The sequence below is a fragment of the Xenopus tropicalis genome, chromosome 8, assembly GCF_000004195.4.
Source record: "Xenopus tropicalis strain Nigerian chromosome 8, UCB_Xtro_10.0, whole genome shotgun sequence".
NCBI classification, from domain to species: Eukaryota; Metazoa; Chordata; class Amphibia; order Anura; family Pipidae; genus Xenopus; species Xenopus tropicalis.
Genome location: NC_030684.2, coordinates 104938399 through 104962829, shown reverse-complemented (window position 1 = coordinate 104962829; position 24431 = coordinate 104938399). Strand labels below are relative to the sequence as shown.

General features: G+C 37.6%; 1 protein-coding gene across 1 annotated transcript in view; it reads right to left on the bottom strand.

The window, feature by feature from the left end:
- Window positions 1–831: 831 nt before the first annotated feature.
- sptbn5 (spectrin, beta, non-erythrocytic 5) overlaps window positions 832–24431 on the bottom strand; it is a 132828-nt gene continuing 109228 nt past the window's right edge. Inside the window, exons 48-69 of the mRNA XM_031891412.1 lie at window positions 23933–24023; window positions 23093–23239; window positions 22183–22320; window positions 21835–22079; window positions 20222–20408; window positions 19909–20121; window positions 17181–17380; window positions 16879–17083; window positions 15119–15313; window positions 14468–14623; window positions 12512–12729; window positions 11546–11735; window positions 10371–10547; window positions 10140–10244; window positions 9408–10010; window positions 8096–8173; window positions 7165–7254; window positions 6738–6829; window positions 5317–5402; window positions 2763–2829; window positions 2238–2293; window positions 832–2126 (exon numbers count right to left, since the gene is read on the bottom strand). Coding sequence (XP_031747272.1) covers window positions 1999–2126; window positions 2238–2293; window positions 2763–2829; window positions 5317–5402; window positions 6738–6829; window positions 7165–7254; window positions 8096–8173; window positions 9408–10010; window positions 10140–10244; window positions 10371–10547; window positions 11546–11735; window positions 12512–12729; window positions 14468–14623; window positions 15119–15313; window positions 16879–17083; window positions 17181–17380; window positions 19909–20121; window positions 20222–20408; window positions 21835–22079; window positions 22183–22320; window positions 23093–23239; window positions 23933–24023 — 3667 coding nt within the window. The 3' untranslated portion in view covers window positions 832–1998. The remainder of the gene's footprint in view (window positions 2127–2237; window positions 2294–2762; window positions 2830–5316; window positions 5403–6737; window positions 6830–7164; window positions 7255–8095; window positions 8174–9407; window positions 10011–10139; window positions 10245–10370; window positions 10548–11545; window positions 11736–12511; window positions 12730–14467; window positions 14624–15118; window positions 15314–16878; window positions 17084–17180; window positions 17381–19908; window positions 20122–20221; window positions 20409–21834; window positions 22080–22182; window positions 22321–23092; window positions 23240–23932; window positions 24024–24431) is intronic.

The following is a 24431-nucleotide window of genomic DNA, read 5'->3' as shown; positions in this document are numbered from 1 at the left end:
TGTGAGCAACAGTATTGTTTTCTAAAAGATAGAGTGTCATCCCATGTATGCAAAAAGCAGCTCCACATAACTTTAAGGGCCAAAATTCAGATTTTTAAATTGGAATTTCAGCTCTTCAAGACCTGCTCTGACACTTAAAAAGTAAGAGAGGGGCGACATTGGCTACGCCGCCTCAGGGTGGCAGTAGGTGCCAAAATGCCCTGCTGTTAGTGACAGGTGGATTTTGACACAAAAATGCACAACAATGACAGGTAGTTCTATTAAAGCACATTGGATGTACACAGTCACATTTGGCTGCTTCTTTGACTGCTGTACAACACTGAAAGAGAATATGGAGTTTAGCAAGCACAAACATGACAAATAGAGTATGATGATTATTTAGCTCAACATCAGTATTTGTGGATATCTTATATTTCAAATACAAAAACCAGACTTGAAAAATAGGACAGAGTTTCATAGTGAAATTAAAAATGCATTTATTGAACATTATTTTGTAGACTCCACCCCCCTGCCAATCATTTTACATAACAAGAAACAACATTTTAGCTTGAACACTCGCATTTTATTTTACCACTAAAACTTGCCAATAAATAACAAAGGACAGCAGTCTAGCAGTTCTTGGGTGTTGGTAATGGCACACTGCATAGCAGGAACATTTTACCATATATATATATATACATACATATACATATATATGAAATTTCCCCGCTATGCAGTGTGCCATTACAAACACAGATGTATATATGTGTGTGTGTGTGTGTGTGTGTGTGTATGTGTATATATACACATACATATACATATATATATATATACATATACATATACATATATATATATATATATATATATATATATATATATATATATATATATATATATATATATATATATATATATATATATATACACACACGTTCCTGCAATGACCAGCAGTGATCTGTGTGTATTTAACTGATAGACCCCAGTCCTTTTGGCCTTTTCTCGTGTGCTTACAAAGCAGTAGAAGGTTTAAGTGGGGGAAGAAGAGAGCTTCTGGTTACAGAGCCATAGAAATAATGGCTGCTAAGCAAGGCTAAAACTTCTAGCTGAGCCATTAAAGAGATGGTTCACCTTTTTACAATATATTGAAGTCTAGATTATCTGTTAAAAAGTCAGTTCAGATGGCTCAACTTTTAACTAACTAATGTAGCTGCTCACATTTTTAGACAAAAGTTCAGCAGCTCCCCAGTTTGAGAATTCAGAAGCTGTTTGCTAGGGTCCAGAATTCCAAAGCAACCAACCAATGGTTTGAATGAGAGACTGGAATATAAATAGGAGGCCTGAATAAAAGGATAAATAAAAAATGAACAATAAAATTGTAGTTTTATATAGTCATTGTTTTTGGCTGCCAGGGCCAGGGACCCACATCTGACAGCTGGAAACAAGCAGAAGAGGAAGACAAATAATTTAAAAACTACAAAAAAATGAAAGGTCTAGTGGTCCTCTATTGTAGCTGTGCCAAAGAGGAGGCTCAGAGGTAGAGGTTGTCAGTAGGTAAAGCTGCTCCACACTTTATCAAAATAATTCATATGATGATAATATATTTTCTACAATTTTAAACTAATTACAAAATAAATATGTTTATGATTATCAGTTGCTGTGATGAAGTGGCGTTTCCAATTTCCAAGATTATACAAAAAAAATCTAGTGTACATAGTATATTATATAACTGACAGTTCATGAATTTTACAGAATTTCACTGGGATGAATAAGAATGACATTACTACAGTGGGCACCCCATGTAAACATATTTTAGGATTCATCACTGTTTTGTAAGACATCATATAAATGTGATTTGCACATGGGAGTTTATACTGTTTTTTTCACTAACTTTCATGATTTGAAGTGACACTGATATAAGAGAAATGAATGGCGTCACTGCTGCTCGTCTCAGCCTATAGCTGCGCCAGCAGAAACATTCCAGCAAATCAAATACAAAACCCTCATAGCCTACAGTTGTTATTTCTTTTGAAACAACTTTTTGAAAACGTTTTTCTCCTTTTTTGGTTTCTCTTTGGCATCGTCTGTCTCTGCAAGGTCAGCACTGGAAGTACTTCCAACATTGCTTTTCTCGGGGCTCGAAACAACTAGAAAATAAATAGATGATAAAGTTTATATATTCTGATGCCTCTCTGTTCATTGGGAAGAGGTGTGAGGTAACAGATCAGGGCAGAAAAGAATAAAAATATCCCACTTACATCTGCTTGGAGACAATAGTTCCCCATTTGTATCTGGCTGGAAGGATAATGTCCTCCTGTTTATATTTAAAGGGAAAAATTCACTGTTATTTTTAGCATTGTAACTACTTTTGACAAAGGTCCTCCTTGTTTTTGAGTTGGATGAACTGTATCTGAAGGCTTCATATGGGTCCTGGTTTAATAACTGAATACTTTCATGTTTTTAGCATCAGAAAATGCCTCCTCATGGCACACATAAAGGTGGGGAGGGGGGAGGCTGCTCTGTGGTATAATGATCATGTAATCAAAAAGGAAAAAAAATATCCCAGTTAAAGTACCCACATCATGATTGCACCCATACCAATCAAGAAAAAGAAAAGAAAACCTATGATACCCAAACATCCATAGTGAATAAATAAATAAGCACTTGGGATGGTGGCAAAAGTCCTCTGGTACTGTGTGTATCTGTCAGTCACATTTATAGCAACAATATTTTCTAGATTGCCCCCCCAGCTAATAAAATGCAGTTGAAAATAAAGTACTAACCTTGGAAACTGAATGTCATCAACTGGCACATGTGAAGATGTGTATTTCTTCTGAATATCAGGATCGTCTGCACAAAGTACAACATACATCTATATGATTATCTCTGATATTGCTTTGCTCTGGGATACTCAAAAGTTTCATAAACAGTAATTCTTTGCCAAACTCTCCAGTTCATGTTTTATACTTTCCCTTTATACAGTTAGTAAGGCATTCCTATTCCAGGTCTCAGGGCCGCTGAACTTTTATTGTCTATTTAAGGGGTTGTTCACCTTTAAATTAACTTTCAGTATGACATAGACATTGATATTCTGAGACAATTTGCAGTTGGTTTCCATATTTTATTATCGAGGGTTTTTAATTATTTAGCTTTTTGTTCAGCAGCTCTCCAGTTTGGAATTTCAGCAGCTAGTTGGTTGCTAGGGTCTTGTTTACCTTATCAACCAGGCAGTGGTTTGAAGAAGAAACTGGAATATAAATAGAAGTGGCGCTGAATAGAAAGCAATAGAGCAATAGTTTTTAGCTGTCAGGGTCAGTGGAATTATGTAGAAGGGGAAGGCAAATATTATTATTATTAACATTTATTTATAAAGCGCCAACATATTCCACAGCGCTGTACAATAAGTGGGTTTCATACATTGGACATACAGAGTAACATATAAGGCAATCAATAACCGATACAAGAGAAGAGAGCCCTGCCCAAAAGAGCTTACAATCTACAAGAGAGCTTACAATCTACAAGTAATTCAGAAATGCTAAAATATAAATAATAAAGACCAACTGCAAGGTTGCTAGAAAAGGGTCATTCTATAACATACTATTAGTTTACAGGTGAACCACCCCTTTAAGGACTTCTGCATTATGTGATGCTGTGTCTTCCAGATGGTCTTGTTCTTGTGATGTGAAAAACTATTTGCCCCCTTCCTGATTTCTTATTCTTTTGCATGTTTGTCACACTTAAATGTTTCTGCTCATCAAAAACCGTTAACTATTAGTCAAAGATAACATAATTGAACACAAAATGCAGTTTTTAAATGAAGGTTTACGTTATTAAGGGAGAAAAAAAACTCCAAATCTACATGGCCCTGTGTGAAAAAGTGATTGCCCCCCTTGTTAAAAAATAACTTAACTGTGGTTTATCACACCTGAGTTCAATTTCTGTAGTCACCCCCAGGCCTGATTACTGCCACACCTGTTTCAATCAAGAAATCACTTAAATAGGAGCTACCTGACACAGAGAAGTAGCCCAAAAGCACCTCAAAAGCTAGACATCATGCCAAGATCCAAAGAAATTGAGGAACAAATGAGAACAAAAGTAATTGAGATCTATCAGTCTGGTAAAGGTTATAAAGCCATTTCTAAAGCTTTGGGACTCCAGCGAACCACAGTGAGAGCCATTATCCACAAATGGCAAAAACATGGAACAGTGGTGAACGTTACCAGGAGTGGCCGGCCGACCAAAATTACCCCAAGAGTGCAGAGACAACTCATCCGAGAGGCCACAAAAGACCCCAGGACAACATCTAAATAACTGCAGGCCTCACTTGCCTCAATTAAGGTCAGTGTTCACGACTCCACCATAAGAAAGAGACTGGGCAAAAACGGCCTGCATGGCAGATTTCCAAGGCGCAAACCACTTTTAAGCAAAAAGAACATTAAGGCTTGTCTCAATTTTGCTAAAAAACATCTCAACGATTGCCAAGACTTTTGGGAAAATACCTTGTGGACCGACGAGACAAAAGTTGAACTTTTTGGAAGGTGCATGTCCCGTTACATCTGGCGTAAAAGTAACACAGCATTTCAGAAAAAGAACATCATACCAACAGTAAAATATGGTGGTGGTAGTGTGATGGTCTGGGGTTGTTTTGCTGCTTCAGGACCTGGAAGGCTTGCTGTGATAGATGGAACCATGAATTCTACTGTCTACCAAAAAATCCTGAAGGAGAATGTCCGGCCATCTGTTCGTCAACTCAAGCTGAAGCGATCTTGGGTGCTGCAGCAGGACAATGACCCAAAACACACCAGCAAATCTACCTCTGAATGGCTGAAGAAAAACAAAATGAAGACTTTGGAGTGGCCTAGTCAAAGTCCTGACCTGAATCCTATTGAGATGTTGTGGCATGACCTTAAAAAGGCGGTTCATGCTAGAAAACCGTAAAATAAAGCTGAATTACAACAATTCTGCAAAGATGAGTGGGCCAAAATTCCTCCAGAGCGCTGTAATAGACTCGTTGCAAGTTATCGCAAACGCTTGATTGCAGTTATTGCTGCTAAGGGTGGCCCAACCAGTTATTAGGTTCAGGGGGCAATTACTTTTTCACACAGGGCCATGTAGGTTTGGATTTTTTTTCTCCCTAAATAATAAAAACCCTCATTTAAAAACTGCATTTTGTGTTTACTTGTGTTATCTTTGACTAATAGTTAAATGTGTTTGATGATCAGAAACATTTTGTGTGACAAACATGCAAAAGAATAAGAAATCAGGAAGGGGGCAAATAGTTTTTCACACCACTGTACATTATAAAAGGGTTATTTATTGAGGTAAAATAACACTCACCAGCTTTTCCCTCAATCGCCTGAATCCAAACTTCCATCTTTCTGTGCGAAGGAGCAGAAAAGTGGTATTCAGACCCATCTGAGGCCCTGTAAGATGGCAAGGTAGATTTATTGGATCCACTGTTTGTTAATATAAGTAATATTAAAGACATTGTTAATCCTCCATTTCCTCTAATTGAACTGCTCATGATTAAGAGCAGTGATCCCCAACCAGTGGCTCAGGAGCATCATGCTACTCACCAACCCCTTAAATGTTGCTCCCAGTGGCCTCAGAGAAGGTGCCCATTTGAATTTCTAGTTTGGAGACACGTTTTGGAAGCACAAAGACACTCCAAGCAGAGCCTCTTTGTAGGCCAGTAGTCCCCACTGGGCTACCAATTAACCAATTGCAGCCCCTTTTTGCTACACCCATATACATTATTCATGCTTGTATTGCTCCCCAATTGATTTTACATTTGGAATTTGGCTCACCAGTAAAAAAAAGGTTGGGGACTCCCGATTTAGATTATCAAATCAATATTACCAATGTGTTCCAACTCTTTCAAGAATCAGATGCCTGTTGTGTCTAGCTATGCAGGACTAAAGGGAGCATGAACCTGAACCAGGGGATTGGAATAGTCACAATGTTCCCTTTGGCGCTCTTTGCACCTGACTGTGCTAGGCTTTGTAAAGAGGAAGCCAACAGGGATTGTGGGCAAAAATGATTGTGCCCTATAGTGTTCATAACAGCTGGACTGACCCAGGTTAGACATCACTGACTATAATTATCTAATCGCCATTAAACAAATTAACAATGTAATTTGTACTTGTACCATAGTCATTGTTTGACAAAGCCATAGTGCTTTTTTTGTTGACCTAAAACTGGTCCTGCATCATTTGTGTGTTTCAAAATTAAACAAAAGAACAAATCCTTATTATATCAATGGGTAGCAGCGTGGTAAGGCCAGGGACACCATCACATATGGATGATATTATGTGATGAGAATGAAGCACAAAGAGCTGTGCCTCATACACACACACACTCATACAACCTGCACTTAGATGACAGCATGATGATATCGAGCGACACCAGACGTGGATTCGCGGCAAACCCTGCAATTCACCATTGGTGTTAAAAAAATTTGTTGCCTAAAAAGTCCCTCTGTAGGAGTGAGAAAAAATGGCCATTGACTTTAATGTATTTTGAGTGAGAAAAAAAAGTTGTGTGCGTAAGAAAAAATTGTTGTGTGTAAAAAAAATTGTTACACGTCAAAGATTTGTCGACCATTGACTTCAATGCATTTTGTTAATTTTTCAGCAGTTTCGCAACTGCTATTACATTTTTATTTTAGAATACAATGTACAAGGGATGCGGTATGGTTCCTAATAATATGTATTCTATCACTCGGAAGTGAAGCAAAGACAGGCAGTTCTATACCATACCTCACAATGAAGATATTTGCTTTGTCAGCTGAATCCTCCACCCTCTCGCAGTGAGCGCCTCTCACATTGACAGAAGGGATTGCAGTTTCATTCTGGAATAAAAGACACCTGAAACATTTAGGAGGGTCATTGTTTTATACTGTTATACTGTATCCTAAGCGCATATAATGCAGCCCAGCAAATTGCTCCATCCCTCTGGTTTTTCAAATAACCTGGTACCCTCACCTTGGCCCCATCTAACTAATGCGTGACTCCTGGTTATCAATATTTTCCATTACAACATTATATAACCCCCCCCCCCCCCCCCCCACACACACACGAAAAATGAATGTTAATAAATGTTCCATTGAAAATGATCACTAAAATAGAAGTTCCCCCAATCCAGAAAAATGAAAGTTCCCACATGCACCAAGAATTCCCAGACTACCTTGGCTTCATCCCTCTTTGCATTATAAAAGCTCAGCCTCTCCCCGCGTAGAGTGACATAGTAGGAATTCCAGAAACCGGCCACGTTTTCCTAAAGAAAGGGAAAGGAAGTGAAATGAGTTGTACAGTAGTAGCCAGTAAAGGGTACTGAGGTACAAAGGGCAAGACAATGGTGCATTATAAATGGAAATGTTAAACTAGATTTACATAGAATTTAACATGAAGAAACAACTTTAGAATTAACACTACAACAACTGTATGCAGTTCTTATTGGTCACATAATAATATACATTCAAAAGCCGAGGCCGCATGAACAGGTGAGCAGCAGAGCGCTAATTTATCTTTTCTAGGCATGAGAAACAATATTGGAAAGAATTAAAACACCTTACACAAATACACCTAAGCCTGCTTGCACTCATTTATACTAGCAGCTTCACTTAATGGTTCCACCTTTTCGGTGCATGCCCCTGCTGTATGTGGTTTAAACTTTTGCACTAGACTGAGGCATTGGCACAGTTTATTTCTCTACTTTGCACTGCTTAAAATGAGCCTTAAAATGTACTATGGCTTTTAAAAAGCAAATTTTGACCCATAATTCTAAGAATAGTGAGGACAGCAAATACATTTTTGACCCAAATTCCCTCCTAACTGATGTTCAGGCAAAAAAAAAATTGCAAATATTGCCTTTATTAGAGAGGGAACCCTTGTATGCTTGAATATTTAATCTCTATAATAAAGCATCCACAGAAGAACATGAAATGTGCAAGCTTGTCTTCGCTGGATAGTAATATTGCCACTATGTGTGATATATCCCCTTTATGAAATGCATCATCTGGTGAGAAACATGAATTTCTGAGAGTCCCAATACAAGAAAAGCTGACTGAAAATATTGTTTTTACATGTCACAGTAAATCAGTTTCTTCTCTACTAACCTTTCCACCTGGCAAAATCTTGCATCTTGTTTCCATGAATCCATTTATAGTTCTGTCATATGAGGCAATCTGCAATACCTAGAATATTATGATGAAGTAGGTCTGTAATTAGTATCTATTGATAACACCACGTGGCAACCCAGCTACACAAAATCCACAGTAATACCTACTACAGTTGTATATGTATGCCCAAACCTCAGCAAGCACTATTTCCCCTAACTTTTCTGGTGAAGCAATTTTATTGTATGTTATGGTTTATATTAGAGTTTATTAAACATGAAACATTTCAGTCAGATGATAAAAGACTCCAGATGAGTAAAAGCATGCTTCTTTTATAAATGAAAAGCATGAGTAAGTTTTTTATTTTACGTTGTGACAATAGAATAGACTGTGGGAAAAGTAACAATCGAACCAGATCTGGTATTCTACCTTACCAAGACTAATTGTAGCTGTAGAGGTAATGCACAAATAGGGGCAGTTTGCACGTAATAGTGCAGTAGGGGGCAGTAGGCACTGCAGTGTTTAGAAAGCAATTATTCCTTGTGTAAGAGAAAGTGCCCATTTTCTAGCTATGGAGCTGGAGCAATTTGCAACTTCACATTTACAGAATAACTAAGATGCACCAAGATGAGCATATTCAGCCTAATTCTAAAACATGACCTATCATTATACTGAAATAATATCAACTATGTTTAGGGAAAGATCACATCAGAGTATTCTAGTCTGTGGAGTCTGATGAAATAATAATACTAGTTAATAATACTGCATATGTTCTGTCTATAAAGGAATACAATGGCATAGTATGAGGAGCTATTCACTGAAAGAAGGTATCATTAAGAACAATGTGAACAAGGGAACATAGGAAGGAGTAATTATAACAATTATAACCTGTAGAAGAATTGAGAGAATGTAGTAAAGTTAAACTGTTTCCTTTGAAAAACCTGACATAAAATAAAAAGCTAATTATCATCTAATCCAGAATGGGCATTCACTTAGCCAACTCCACTGAAAATAGTGTGTGATCTTAACATTTGCATTCAGCCTTAAAATGAACAAAGGGAACTACTGATTGGTCTGGTTGGTTACATAATGTCTAGGCTGGGTTTCTAACTAGTTGTAGATAAGTCTACAAAGTGGTGCTCAAGATAAACTAGCTCTCTAAGGAGTCTATATATACTGGATGAGCGAGTTACAGAAATAATGAAGAAATATATAGACAATACAGTTTCATCTCATTTGATCTAATATGAATTAACAGTTATGAATTCCAAATGTTTTGAATTTGCAAGCATTATATTATTTTTTTACTTACAGGATCCTTGTATCCTGTGTTCTCTGTGGACAGTTTATGGGCCACAGGAATGATAGGTGATGATATATTTAATGAGCCCACATTAGGTTCAGTTGGAGGCTGTGACTTGATTGCCGGCATGGTGAGTGAGTGGGTATCACTTTGACTCCTCTCTGGTAAGGCATGGATTGAGAAAGGATCTAATTTGGTTATGGCAGTTTGCTGGTAGATTGTATTTGCAGGTAGTGATGGAGTACTTATCTCAAGAGACGAAAGTTGGGAACTGCCCTGATTTACAGCGGCAGGTTGCTGTTCTTGATTATTAGACATGTCTGTTTTTAAAAGTTCTGTGTTTTTGGCTTTTAAATTCAAGCTATCCAGCAAACTAGATGTGCCTGGACTTTCTTTTGATAACTGGAAAGGGCCATTCGTATTGTCCACTGCAGATCTTATTGAGCCACCGGTATGTCCCAAACCCTTTTTGCTCCCCCGATCAGAAAGTTTGGGAGCAAACGGTTTTCTGTCTGAAGGTTTTCTCTTTAGTGAAGGCACCCTTAGAAAATTTGGTTCTTGTTTCTTTTGATCTTTATCATCTATGTCAATTTGCCTCAAGTTTTGCTCCGTCTTAAAAAAAAAAAAAGTGAAAGACAAATTATTACATTAAATTTACTTAAAGTTAATGTGATGCACCACATACACAGTGTATAGGTGTATTTTATACATTATACATTAAATAGATCATTGATATTTTACTTTGGTTTTCCTTCTGAGTAGAGCAAACTTTTCTTCTTGAGCTGCCAGCATCTTCTCAAAGTCTTCCTGCTTCTTCAGAAGCTGTTCAACTATAGAGATGGAGTCCTACATAGAAAAAGAACCCGTGTCAAACACTATCTGGTGGTGGATTAAATTTATAAAATGAATAACACCACAACAAAACCATAAGAACACTAAGACAAATGGACAATGCTTTTATCCAAATCTTACCCCATAATTTTGATCCAGAAGATATGGTTCCCGAGTGTTAAGCCACCCATCAGCTTGCTCTAGCTCTCGCCTCATTATCTGGATCTCCAAATTCTCTTCATTTATCTCCTTTCGTTTCTGCCAGCTCTCGGATAGTTTGTTCATCAGCTCAGACATCTCATTGACTTTTTCTGCAATCTGTGTTAACAAGGCAGAAAGCTTGTCAGAAATAAAATAGTATGTACATTCATTTTATTTGTATGTTGTTATTTTGAGGTCATCTAAATCTTGGTATGAGTGAGTTTGCATTTTTTTTTAGTACTTTAGTGTTATTGAAACACTCAGAGCTGGTTTTGAGAGTAAAAATAAGGAAAGTGTCCTGCTGTCTGCACATAGAGGAGGAGAAGAAGTAGGAGATAGCAGTCCTAATGCAGTCCTGTTTACCTTCCACACACCTGGGCCATCTTGTCTTCTCTTGCATTACTAACTTAATAACAACAATGTGTTGGATCCTATTAAATCAGTCTGCTGAACCTTATGTAGAACTGCAAATGATTTCCAGACAGCCAAAGCCAAAAGACACTTCACTGTTCTTGTGCTCCTGGATATCAACCATTCCATTATAATGCAAATTCTCTAGTCCCTTGGTGTCTGTAAATAAACAACATCCTGCTTCCCTTCCTATCATTCTAAGGTTTTCTTTTTGTTTTGCAGATTAAAAGGTAACCTTTACAAAATGGAGACAGCATAAAAATATCATGTTTTCCTGGAAATCTCAGCAGCATATACAGTAAAGGTGGCGACACAAGATAAAATTTTTCTCTTCCTAAAGACCAATTTCAGTGCGATCTGACAAATCTGTCAAATTACTGTACGGTTAGTGGGCACCGAATGATTGCACATCTATCGATTTTTAGTCATACATCAGTCAGAAAATTTATCGGACAGGTTTGAAAATTTTTGCCATTAGCAATGAAATTTGCCCATTGTCCATTGTTTGCAGGGCAGAGCAGGTAGTTTTCCTAGCTTCAATTAGACAATATCACTTGAAATGGTAGCTTTGCTGATGGACAAATTGTACGATTGAATCAGGATAAGCTTTGTCCTATGATAACTAAAAAATCTTAATGTGTATAGCTAGCTTACGTCACAAAAGAGATCTAATCCTAGCAAGTTAGGGTTTCTGAGTGACATACCTCCAGAGACATGAAATGTTTATTCTGTACAAGAGCCTCCCCTGTCCTTTGCAATTCCTCATATTTAATCCAGTGCTTGTCAATTTCTCGTTTATATTCAATATGACGTTTAATCATCAGTTCAGCTCCAGAAACATCATTTGCCAGTTCCTCTGATACCACCAGGGCTTGCATCTCCTTTGCCCAAACCCTAATAAGGTCAAATAAAATGTGTTACCTTATTCATTTACATTAATAAGTGCCATGGTGTCCCCCTTTATTATACAGAGCAAGCAGATACAAAACAAATAGTTCAGTACATCCAAACAATAAAAACATCTGCTTTACAAAACAGTTACAACGATTTCAATAATTCAAACCATGCAGGAACTTTAGAGGGTAAATTAACAGTATAACAGGCAAAATGGACTGGGACATAACTGAAGGGAGATCAGTGGGTTAGCCCAAGTTTATTTGAATATTAGGACTTTATTTGTTGTGTTGAGTTGTCATCCAATTGGTATTGTCGGCAGAAAAAATACAAATGTCATATATATGTCAATAAATAAATGTCAGTTTTAAGTGAGCTTTAAAAACATGGTGACTAAGAATGTCTGATGGCATGGTGAGGGGAGCTACAGAGAAAAGGTGCAGTATGAGAGAATTCCTGCAGTGGGAAGATGTGAAGATGTGGGAAAAGAGAAGGAGATCCTGTAGATAGGGAAGTCTCTGGGAATGTACATGTAGTGTGATGTGTATAAGGAGGTGTGATATTGCTGAAAGTTTTTTGCAGGTTAACAATGGAAGGACAGCAATTGTGGAGGTGTAGAAGAAGTATAATATGGCAGCAATGCTCATCTGCCTCCATTCTTCACACAATTTATTTAGGACAGTGGTTTATACTGGTTAATGGGATACAGGAAATTCAGCTTAAAGGCATGTATGATTGCATGTACATGTAACTTGTTTCCTTAGGTGGATACTTACATGAGCTCTCCACAGTCATCAAAATACATCTGTGCTTGTTCTGCTTGGCTAAGTTTCTCTTTCCTGTCCTGAGATTTACGGTACAGGGCTCCCCAACTCTGACTGACATCATGTAGCCTTTCTGCCACATTCTTTTGTACAGGAGGATGCAGCTGGGAAATAAACTGTCCTCTGTTCATTATTCTTTCCACTTCTTTTTTAATGGCTGCTAAATCCCCCTGTAATTGAAACAGAAATATATCAGCAACTATTGATGGTGAGATTTAGTGTGTTCTCTGCAGAGATGAAAACACTTAGGTAAGTAAAATGTCAGGCACTAATTTATATCGTGTAACTTTATCTCTCTGCTTCCATGAAAACTGACCAGCTACAAGGAACATTAACTTATTATTGTGACCTGAGCCCTCATGGATAATACAGTTTGGTTAACCCATGGTGCTTATGAAATGTATACACAGTCCTGAGGTCTCATAGTATGCATTAGGACCATTTTGGGCTCTTGTGTGTACTGTATTTTCAGGTAAAGAACCACTAGGACTAGCACTTCACTGGTTAACATTTCACTGAATGAGATTGGAAGAGAAAATGTGCCTTCAACCTTACATACATAGTTACATAATTTAACCCAACTATGACCAAAGTTCATCAAGTTCAACCCTTCCAAGCAAACCCCAGTGCACACACATAGACCCATACTCAGGCCCAGATTTGTGATGAGGCCACAAAGGCCCGGGCCTAGGGCGGCACAAATTTAGGGACGGCATGCCGCCCCGACCCAACAAAGTTTCGACTTTTCGCTCTCCCATACGGAGCAATGGGCTTCTCCCCACAACTCCGTATGGGAGTTTAAATGCCTGCGCTTTCGCAATTGCAGCGGCGCAGCGAGGGGGGAAGAAAGATGTTCGCGCATGCGTGATTGGGGAGCTTGTTCGCGCATGTGTGTGGAGGGGAAGGGCGTCCATCATTCTTTCCCCTAGCACAGTGGACCCCCTTTCATTGAGGTGCAATTCATCATGGCTAAATAGATTGCGCCCCAAGGAAAAGTTAGTCTAGTGCTCTAGGAACCCAAAGCCTTTCTCCTTACACCAAGACTTTAGCTCCCTAAGCTCCCACTAGCTTCCTAAACTTTCACATGGCACAGATAAAACTTCAGAGAAAATTACATTGGAGGACTTTTCCTTAATCTTAGAGCCTAGATCCCTGTTCTTACTGTTTATGGCCCTCCACCTACCATTAATTCTGTCATTAGTACCAAAATGTAAGAAAACAGTTTCTAATGCGGGCCTCTAAAGTGGAAATTTGCTCACATCCACCACAGAGGTAAGCACTCTGGAACTTCTGTTCCAAATCTGCATACATGTGGCAGACTGTGCACTGTCAGACCTTCACAGTGTATACGGTTTACAACTAATAAAATAGCAGGGTTCATCCTCCTTAAATAAGTCCTGTTGTGCCAGTATTTTTGTGCATTTTGGAACATAGACAGGACACCTACATGCCTCCCCCCACCTGCCCCCTTTGAATCTAGCACAGCCTGTTTTTTCACTCTCTATAATAACAAACAGAAACATGTACTTTATGATAATTAATCTTGTTGGGTTTACTTAATATTTAAATTATTTTTTTGCAGACTTAAGACATGGAGATCCAAATTACATAAAGACCCCTTTGGTAAACCTCAGATCCCAAGCATTCCCACAATAGATACCATACCTGTATGCATATACAGAAACAAGAAAGTGTATTATTGTTTATCCATTGCAAAAAAGGAAAACATATCTCAAGCACTCATAAATTATAAACCAGTCCCCAGTGTCAGATTATGGAAGGTGTTAGGAAGTATGATATACATAAGGTGTGTAAAGATCTGTGGTCAATTTTATTGGAGCTAGCCGAGGGCCAAGAGAAAATGCCTCCATACCTTTCCATTGGCCCTGAAATGGTACCTTCATTTACCTCAAAAACCTCATGTTGGCTGAGCAAGGCCTGTACTCCAGGAAGATCGTATCCATAGTCATCAGAATTAACAGCTACCCCTTTCTCCTGTATCCAACTCATCAACTCATCAACCTCATGATCAAATTCATGGACTTGGTGAGCTGTTGCCAAAACCTAAGGAATTCAGAATCAATTTTATTTGTTAGAGAAATATGATTATGATATAAAACATATTTGTAGCACAAGAATGGTATCAAGCAAAGCAGGTTATACAGTATATAATACATAAGAGCCGTGAATATCTTTCCTTTCTATCACGACTCGCTGAAACTTGTGTAATAAATAATGTACCCCCTGTTTAAAATATGAGGATATTAGAAGTCACCTCGCAGTTTCATGACCTGTATAAAAAAACTCAGTCTTTGGTCTTAAGCTTTTATATGATCATGGAACTCCTTGGTGACTTATAATATCCCTACATTTTACAGGAGGTACATTATCCTCTATATAGACAAACAAATAGATTAATTGAGTAAACTAATTACAGTCTAATCAGTATTTAAACTAAATTTCTTGTTCATTCCGATCAATCTACCAATGACTTCTTTACTAGATTCCAGTTCCAAGCAGATACACAGTGCAGCCTCTGTCCATGCCCTCCTCACTTACTTTGGCCCTGTGTTGGATGGCAGAACAGAGATCATCCCAAGCAGTTTTAACCTCCTCGGTCCTCTTCTTAATTCCATGTTCCTGGCTATGTGGAGTTTTCAGCAAGCTGGAAGCCAGTGCAATTATATTCACCACTTTGTTCTTTCCAAGATTTTCGATTTCCTTCACAAAGTCCTCAAATTCCTTTTCTAAAACCTATTTGAAGAGGATATATGAAATATTAACAATACCTTGGCCTGCATATTTTACAAGTAGTGCAATATATTTAATATCACCAGTGCTGATTTATGCATGGGAGTTCAGAGCTAGGGGAGCCCAATAGCAGCAGCAGCAGCAAAAGGAACACTTTAGATTTTTTTTGTTTGGGACTTCTGAAAGAAATCATTATGCTATGTGTCACTAAATGAGAGTCTGCTTTAGTATAGTCATATATGTATATGGTTCCTTTTGGAAAGACTGTGAAAAGAGAGAGGCCGTAAATCATTACCCTGCATAGGTTCCCATTAGGTCTATATTTCTATGTAACCCAGCCAGTGCCAGCATTCTGTGCTGGAATATTGACTGGGCAAATATACCCCTGAGAGTCCTTTACCCTTTTCAGTCTTAGGAAATAGAAATACTTTTCAAGGGACAAAACTGAATGGAAAGTAAATAAGCATAGATATAGACCTTAGGCCTTACTGATCTACACAGTAGAAATCAATTGCCCAGGTGCTGGTAAGCTGTCCTCTATATAGACAAACAAATAGATTAATTGAGTAAAATAATTGCTTAAAAACCATTGGCAAAAACAGTACCTCGCTCTCTGGGTCTGTTAAAAAAAGTGATCAAAACTTAATTTTTTTAACCCTATGATATGGTTTTCATCAATTAGCAGACACCAATCAGAAAGGTAATTTCCCTCCTAATTATAAAACACTAAGGTAAAATGTCCTATCAATGAACAGGGATGCCAGGGTTGGTATTAAAGCATTTAAAAGACTGAAATACAGAGATCTTAAAAATAGCCCAAATACATGAAAACTTTAGCAAATTGCTTAATTGGAGCACGGATTTCACAGGTTTCACTTTAATTACATATTTTTGCTATATCAAATTATCAGATCTAATAATGTGTTCAATTTCTAGGATGAATGAAAATCATATTTAGGTTGCATTTGTTCGACAAGTCAGTTTGTTTTCTTTGCACAAAAACAATATATGTGCCACTAGGCCAGCAATTTTGTGCCTATAGCTATTCATTTAGGTTTTGCATACAAATATGCAGATATCATTGCTTTGTATTGCATTCCTATTATTAAACACCTGCAAAATATTTTCTGTTGGAAGAAACAGCAAAAATGGCCGACAGAAATTATGTAAAATATAGTTCCAGTGCCAGTTGAATTGATCCTGTACAGATTCCATTGCCTATATCCCTTTCAAGGAAAAAGTTTTTGTTCAGAATAAATATTAATCTGAAAGTTTTGAGGCTAATGGCCAATAACAAATGTTTTCAGTGTCTGGGCATATACTAATATAAACTGGCATGAAAACACTTTATTTTTACTCTCTGTGTATATACAGTATATGGTCATCCACCTAATCTCACATCAGTGATTCAGTATGTGAAACACCCTAGCATTTATACAATACATACTTTCTAATACATAATACAGGGTTCTGTGCTATGATATTAGTAAATACATAAAACTATGGCTGATGGCTTGAAAAAAAGAATAAAAAGGATCATTTGAATATAGTGAAAATGTATATGTTACCTTTACGCCTTCTAAATCCTGTCCCAGATCATCTGATTTAGCAGTAGCCTTTTTGCTGGCTAGCCATGTCTCTACCAGGTCTGCCTCCTTCTTGAACTGGAAAAGCTGATGTTGCTCTATTAGCTGAGACCTCCGATCCTCAGCTTTTTCAAGCAGGAGACTGTATTCATCCAGCACAGACTTGAGTTTTGGCATCACTATAGAACTATAGCAAGATTATTGTGTTAGAACGGCTCTCAGGCCCACACAGTTTTTCCTAAAATAATTAATCTCCTTGGTAAATGATACAGGCAAAGCCTTACCTCTCTGGATTATCACTGTCATTTTGCAGGCCTTTTCCAGTATCTATTAATTTATTAATTCTGTGAGCAAAGCCATCAAGATCCCGCCTGGTGGTGTCTAACTTGCGGAGCAGAGCCTGTGTAGATTCTTCATTCTTTCCATTGTCAGTAGATTTTATTACAAAGCCTCTCTCAGCCAACCAAGCTTCAGCCTCTAAGAGCTAAACAGAACATCATGAAATAACATATGAATGTAATTCAGTGCATGGGATGAATAATTATTGCTCACTACATCCTACAGGGGTGTAATTACAGATAAAGCAGACCCTGCTGTTGCAGGGTGGGCTAGGAGTGTAGAGGGCCCAGTAAGGCCCTAATTAACTAGCAATTTCAGTATAACTTGGTGAAATTGGTCAATCTGGCATTGTTTTGGACCCCAAAATTCAATTTGCCATGGGGCCAAGTAACATGTTGTTACGCCACTGATGTCCCATATTGGTTATTGGTCATTTAGGGTTGTCACAATTTTAAACCAGTATGATCTTAAGGTGTCTGTTCAATCCTTGAAAAGTGACATTGTTGCAAAGGCTCCAGACATCACTGAAAGAAGGCCCATTGCAGCATTCATACCACTCCCATCTAGATATACTACAATGCTTAAAGGCAGAGGTCAGAGATTTTGGGTTTGTACCCACCTTTAAAACAAGGTAGTAACAATCACTCTGCTATATATCTGCATTGACTTCTATTGTAACTGTCTGAAGGTAAATACAATATATTGTAGAATATATCTCCTCTGCATTATACATAGAAACCTTTACAGAATATTTTTTATTCCAACATTTTTGAATAAATAACCTCCTAAACATGGCATCTAATGCTATTAAATTACTAATAAATCATTTAATCAACATAGAATGCTCTATTTAATCCATATATGCATAAATATCATATAAGATAAACATAAAATTGAGTTATGAGTATATCATGAGTTATTCCCATATCAACACATAACTAAACAAGATTATTGAATTAACAATAACAAAACATTTATGAAAAATGGGTATAAAAAGGATCCAACTGAGAAAATAAATTAAGTTATGGTGATGATATTAATGAATGTAAATTAATTCCTACAAATTTCCTATGTCAATAGTATATAAATGCACAATTGAATTCACATGTAGTTAAAGTATGAGATCTTGTGGTTATATATTAATACACCTAAAGCATTAGTATTACTGGATGTATGGTGTTGAAAAGCTTAATGACTTTCCTCCCTCAGGGCACTATGGGTATTTATGCCCATGTCACCAGCCTAATTTTTTCCCATCAACAGGGAAAATTATTAACAATGCCTATGTTATTTTCCTTTCCTGTTTATGATTCAATGCAGCAAGACAAATGGCTATAGCAGGCACTAAGCACACCCCCCTAATAAACTTTAAATGCAGGTTGCCCCCACTCACAGTGCTGCCTTTGTATATAACTACTAGTAAAATTCCATAGATTAAGTTGTTTGCTGCCATGGGTCATAGATGGGTAAAGAAAATAACTATATAACTATTGATATTAATTGTACCCAGCTACTCCCATAGTGGAAAGGCATATGGGATTTATTAGCAATTCTTCCTATACACAATAGACCGTTGATTCTGTCAGTAATTGCTCATGCCTTGTGGTACAGACATATATTTGATTTCATCCTTCTCTACTACCACAACCACCCACCTTCCTTGGGCCTGACTTTTGTATTTATTTATATAGATCTTTACACATCTCACCATGGAAAATGATGGTTTACTGGATGTCTTGAAGTTTTATATATATATATGAATATTTAAAATATATTGATATTTGAACCCTTAAAGCACTCAGGCTTTAATAGTGCTTTAATTGAACTTGGTCACTAATATTTCTGCAGGCCCACTCTTTTAATGTAAATGTTGAATAAATCCTTCTGAGCTTGCATTAGAGCCTCCATTGCTAACTGTAAGTGTCCTGGCACTCCAGCCCTATCACTTAATGTATGAGTTGTCCTTGATGAATAAGGTCTGGCATGAACAACTGTCTCTTTTTTTATAGTTTGCACTAGTGTGTAGTCCATGTAACACTGCCACTTAGGGGCACATTTATGAACACTCGAGCCTTGGGGGTCAAGCATTTGTATCCCAAAACCTTGAGGGAGTTCCTAAACTCTCGCATGCTCTCTTTATCTGAATCGCCTGATTCGTGTGAATGGAGTTTTTCTTTTCCCCAACCAAAAACTAAAAAGCTCGGTTTTAGGTGCCAAGCTTATATTTTTTGGTCAAGAAAAACCCAATTTGCTATTGGGCTATTTGGATGAAGAAACCACGCATGAGTTTGGGAACTCCCGCAAGGATTTGGGATACAAATACTGGAGCCCGAAGGCTTGAGCATTTATTAATGTGCCCCTTAGTGAAAATCATTATATTTGTGCCAAAAAAGATGCCACCTTCAAGCAGGTCTAAAAATAAGTGACAAGCTACATAAAAATTCACTTTATAATCTAATGAAGAATATTACATTTCAAAAAGTTTTTTTTATTTATGCAACTTTTGTTATGTACATGTTTTATAAAATTATGGACCTGCCTTAGAGTGACCTAGAAAGCCTTTAAATGTTAAATAATGTTAAATAACTTTAATTATATATCCTACCCTGTGCTAGATTAACTATTTATTTTAAGTTTGAGAGACAGATTTTACATTTATAACATTAATATTACCTCAGTGAGGAACTGCTGGGCTTCACAGGCTTGATTCAATCTTTTTCTTCTACGATCAGCTTCTGCTTTTAGAGTCTCTGCAGCCACTTCTAACTGCTGTAAACGATCCTCAATCTCATGGCTGGCAAAGTGGTTGCCCTTTACAAGCTTACGCCCAGTGCCCATCACAGCTTTAGTCAGTGCTTCTCGGCTGCTGATCTCATTTTCTAGATTCTGATAAGGGCCAGAGAAAAGAATGTCACAACATGTAAAATTTTTAAAAATGATGTCACTCAGCACCACACAGATTTTGTTTCCTCTTAAACCCCCTTACTTGGTGCTTTTCCAGCAAAGCCTGGGCTGTAGTCAGTGACTGGCCACATTCCTTGGAAGAGGCTAAGGGCATTTTCTCTTTTATCCATGCAAGCTCATCATCAACATCACGGAAAAACTGATCAAGTAACTTCTTGGCTTCCAGAGTGGCCCTACATTCCTGTAAAGGCTCATCAAGGCTTTTGTACCTGTGCATGAGCATGATAATAGGTTTCTTAGAATAAAAAACTAAGGCAGTGACAAACTTTATCATAAATATTATATTTTATAGTGGGTGACTTACCAATTGGTTTATATCTATCTATCTATCTATATATAATATCCACAAAATGATCCGCACTCCAGACTTCACCTTGAATCTCTATGAAGTTATGCCCGGGTGCAGCTTGGGAAATATCACATATTCAACAGCTAATAAGCGCACTCCAGGGTCTTAGCTTAAAAACTTGATCTTTATTCCAATATTGCCATCTGATCAACATTTCGGCTCCGGCCTAGAGCCTTTCTCAAGATATCTTTTATATATATATACACACAAAATCCCACATAGACCAACTAGGTTGACGTTTCGGTCTCCTTCTAAGACCTATAAATATATGTGTATGTATGTGTGTGTGTGTATTTGTGCCATGTCATATTATCTATTATATGTATATATGTATAAGGTTTGAAAGCTCTTTACTTACAATAAGATAGGAAAAGCCCGAAGTCCATCAAATACAACCTCTTAAAGTGAACCCAAGCGCAAACACATAGACATATATCAACCTATCTATACACTCACATACATAAACTATATATACCAACATCAATAGCAATTGTAGATATCAGTATCACAATAGCCTGAAAAACTACCTACACTGCTTCAAATGAAAGTTCCATTCCTCTAATCTAAAGGGGTGGCCTCTGGTGCGCTGATTGTTTCAAGTGTGTCCTTACTGTACAAATAAATAAGGAAAAATTCCTCAAAAACCATCAAAACGCTAGAGAAAATGGGATCATCAGTGAAATGTTTTTTGAAAGAATATTTGGGAATGCAAGAGTTCAGGTATCTGAAGATAGACCTAAGAAAAATTAGGACAAAGGGATGGACAGCTTACTGTTTGGGTGCACTAGGAAAAACAAATCCCCGGCTGTCACTCTATAATTATATCTGCTGGGTATTGTTTATTTAATTGTTATAGTGAACTTTGTATTTATTAGTGCATTTTGCCTAAAAAAATGCAGCTTAAGACCACCAGTGTTGTTATGGGTTAGAAAAGGAAGCATAGTAATTAGATTTTGATAGTTAATTAAACAGGAAAGCCAAAAAACAAATGAAAATAAAAATGACATTATTTTTTTTCTAGTTTTTAAGGTATTAGCTGTTTCTACACCTGTGCCACCTGCTTGTCTTGTGATGTTGTTCTACTTAGAACTTACCAGAGAACTGTTACATGACTCTTCTCTGCTCACTAACTTTTTTTTGAGCAGAGCAATATTGCAAGACATTCCTTTACTGACTAACTTTATTTTCTTCCAGCTATAGCCAGGGGTCAAATGAACAGCAGGTGGTGCTGTTGTTTTAAAGGCAATATACTAGAAGTATAAAAATAAAATGGCAAGAACACAAACCTATGTATTATGATTCTTATTCTGTCATCAATTGTATCTGCTAAGAAGTGACCCTCCTGTTTGAATTCTCGGGCCTTGTTGACAAGGACTTGCAGCCTTTCCCCATGACTTGTTATGTCTTCTTCCATCTCTCCAAGTTTTTCCAAAGTCATCAAGTCTTTACCCTTATTGGCAGCTTCTAGCTTGGCTTCAACCTGGTCCAGCCATTTCTCACTGTCCTCTAGACTCCGCTGAAACTGTAAGGCCTAGGAGGTAGTATAGGGTTAACACTTGTTTCAAAACATGCACAACCACATACAAACACATACACATTCATATATACAGCATATATGTACTGGTGAGCTGTACCTTGTAAGCTTCTTGTAGATTAGCTGCCTTTTCTGTGCACTTCTCTAGCAATTCCTCCCATAATTCTTCCATTTCTTGTAGTCGGGTGTGGATTATATCAGAAGCATAATGATGATCTTTCAGCATTTTTTCACCATCCTGTAAAATCAGGGATCATTTATTAATAAGTGTGTGAATGTGATAGGGACCTTACACTGTAAGTTCCACTGGGGATAAGACTTATGTGAATGATGTAAGATCTGTAAAAAAATAAAAAATAAAATAGGCAAAGCATGTATATTGATGGTGCAGGGTTTTTTTGGAATCTGCAGAAAAGTCTTATGGCACATAACAAGGGAATGCTGACCCCTGGTGGCCCATACATAATACTGACAGAATAATCTGATATACTGTAGGTGCATTTGGCTTCTGCATAAAAAGCCATGTGGAGATTAGTCTCCCATGATAAATCTTTGCTACCACAGGCATCTCTATCGAAAAGCCTGTGAAAGTCATGTGACGTTGCCTGCAGGAGGAAACTTTGCGCGACTTCGTAAAAACAAAGCAATGTGTAGGCCTTTTCACGGAGATTAGCTGCCCGCGGTAGCAGAGATTTATAGCAGGTGACTTCTCTTTATGGGACATTACACTAAAATTACTTTGGTGCAAATAACCAACATGGTGCCCTAGCTTCGGGTAGCTAATTAAAATCAGCATTACTATCAAACATTTGCCTTACTTAATTCATTTTCTCTTATCAATACCTATTGGCTTAATTTCACCCTGTTTTAGGATGATTTTTATAATTTAAATGTTACAAACGATCTTTCAGCACAGCTTTTCCTCAAGGGCTTGCCACACCAGATAGTTGATAATAAATCTGTAGGGGGCATTTCAACATAACTATTCTGAGTTATCTCAAATTACATACAGATTTTATGTCATCCAGACGGTTCCTGTTTGCTTTGATCTCTGCCTCAAATGTCTGGTGCTTCTGCAACTTTGCCTGCAGATTGCTGGGGTCTCTCCAACTGTTATCCAGGGCAATGGTGTTTTTCTCCAGCATCCAGGCCCCCACCTACGGGAAACGGTGCAACAAATGATTACATTTCATTACCCTCTAAGAAACTACTAACTACTGGCTAACAGCTTCATGTTTAAGGGTAATAGTGTATTTAGCTGGAAAATGTATTCACAAATTGCATACACAAGGAAAGCAAGCAACTACACTTAAATGCTGTATACCCAATGCTTTGTAATTTTGCGGGGGGGGGGGGGGGGGAATGGGAAATACCCATGGACCTTTTGCTTTGTTGCATTTTGTCTCAGTATTTTGGATCAATAAATTGTAGATGAAGGTTTACAAAAAGATATTGATGGTGTGTAAATATTCCACATTAAGCTGACACAGGGACAGATATTTTATAAGTTGGTATTTAACCTATGGGAATGTTCCCTCAACAAAGTCTATTTGGCAGATCACCGTTTGCTATGTTCACACCAAAGCTAATAAGCAGCATCCACCTCCCATAAAGGCTTTCTGATGAGTAAAGACATTGGTTAGGGGTGTACATGCCAATCCATCAGGCCAGATCAGTGCAATATGGACATCCGCATGTATGGTCAGCTTGGATTAAAATCCGACCAGTCTAGGTTAGAGAATTCAGATGTGCATTGCAAGTATTACTCTGAACACAGCAAGTGTATGTGCTTCCACAATAGGTACATTCAGCAGTGAGTTTCCTGTAGTCCCCACTTGGCATCCACATACCTCATATGAGTTTCTTAGGAATTTCTGCAGTTGCCTGGACTCCTCTAGTTTCCTCTTGTGGGATTCGGCCGCTAGCAGTAATTTCTTCTTCCTAACACAACAAAGGAATAACAGTTCTTGTACCAAATGCTGCATGATACAACATACTTATGGCTAACTCTGGCATTATGAATCATTTCTATGTTTATAAAAAGCAATGTGTTTGCCTCGGTGTTAGCCCAGAGACTATCCCATGTATTTAGTAAGGAAAGAATAATGTATTCTTTCAATTTTCTGTAACACTGTCTCAGACTTTCTGTGTTTTTTTTTTATCTTTTAATTTCTGACCTGAACCAGAAACATTTTTCATCCATAATGTCTTTCAGTGCTTCACAAGTATAATTCTGATGCAATACACAGGTATATATGCACATACATATAAAAACAAAGCAGAAACCAAGTCAAGTCATGATTCACTTGCCAGAAGTAATTAATTTCTTGAGCTGTGGCTGGGGGATTC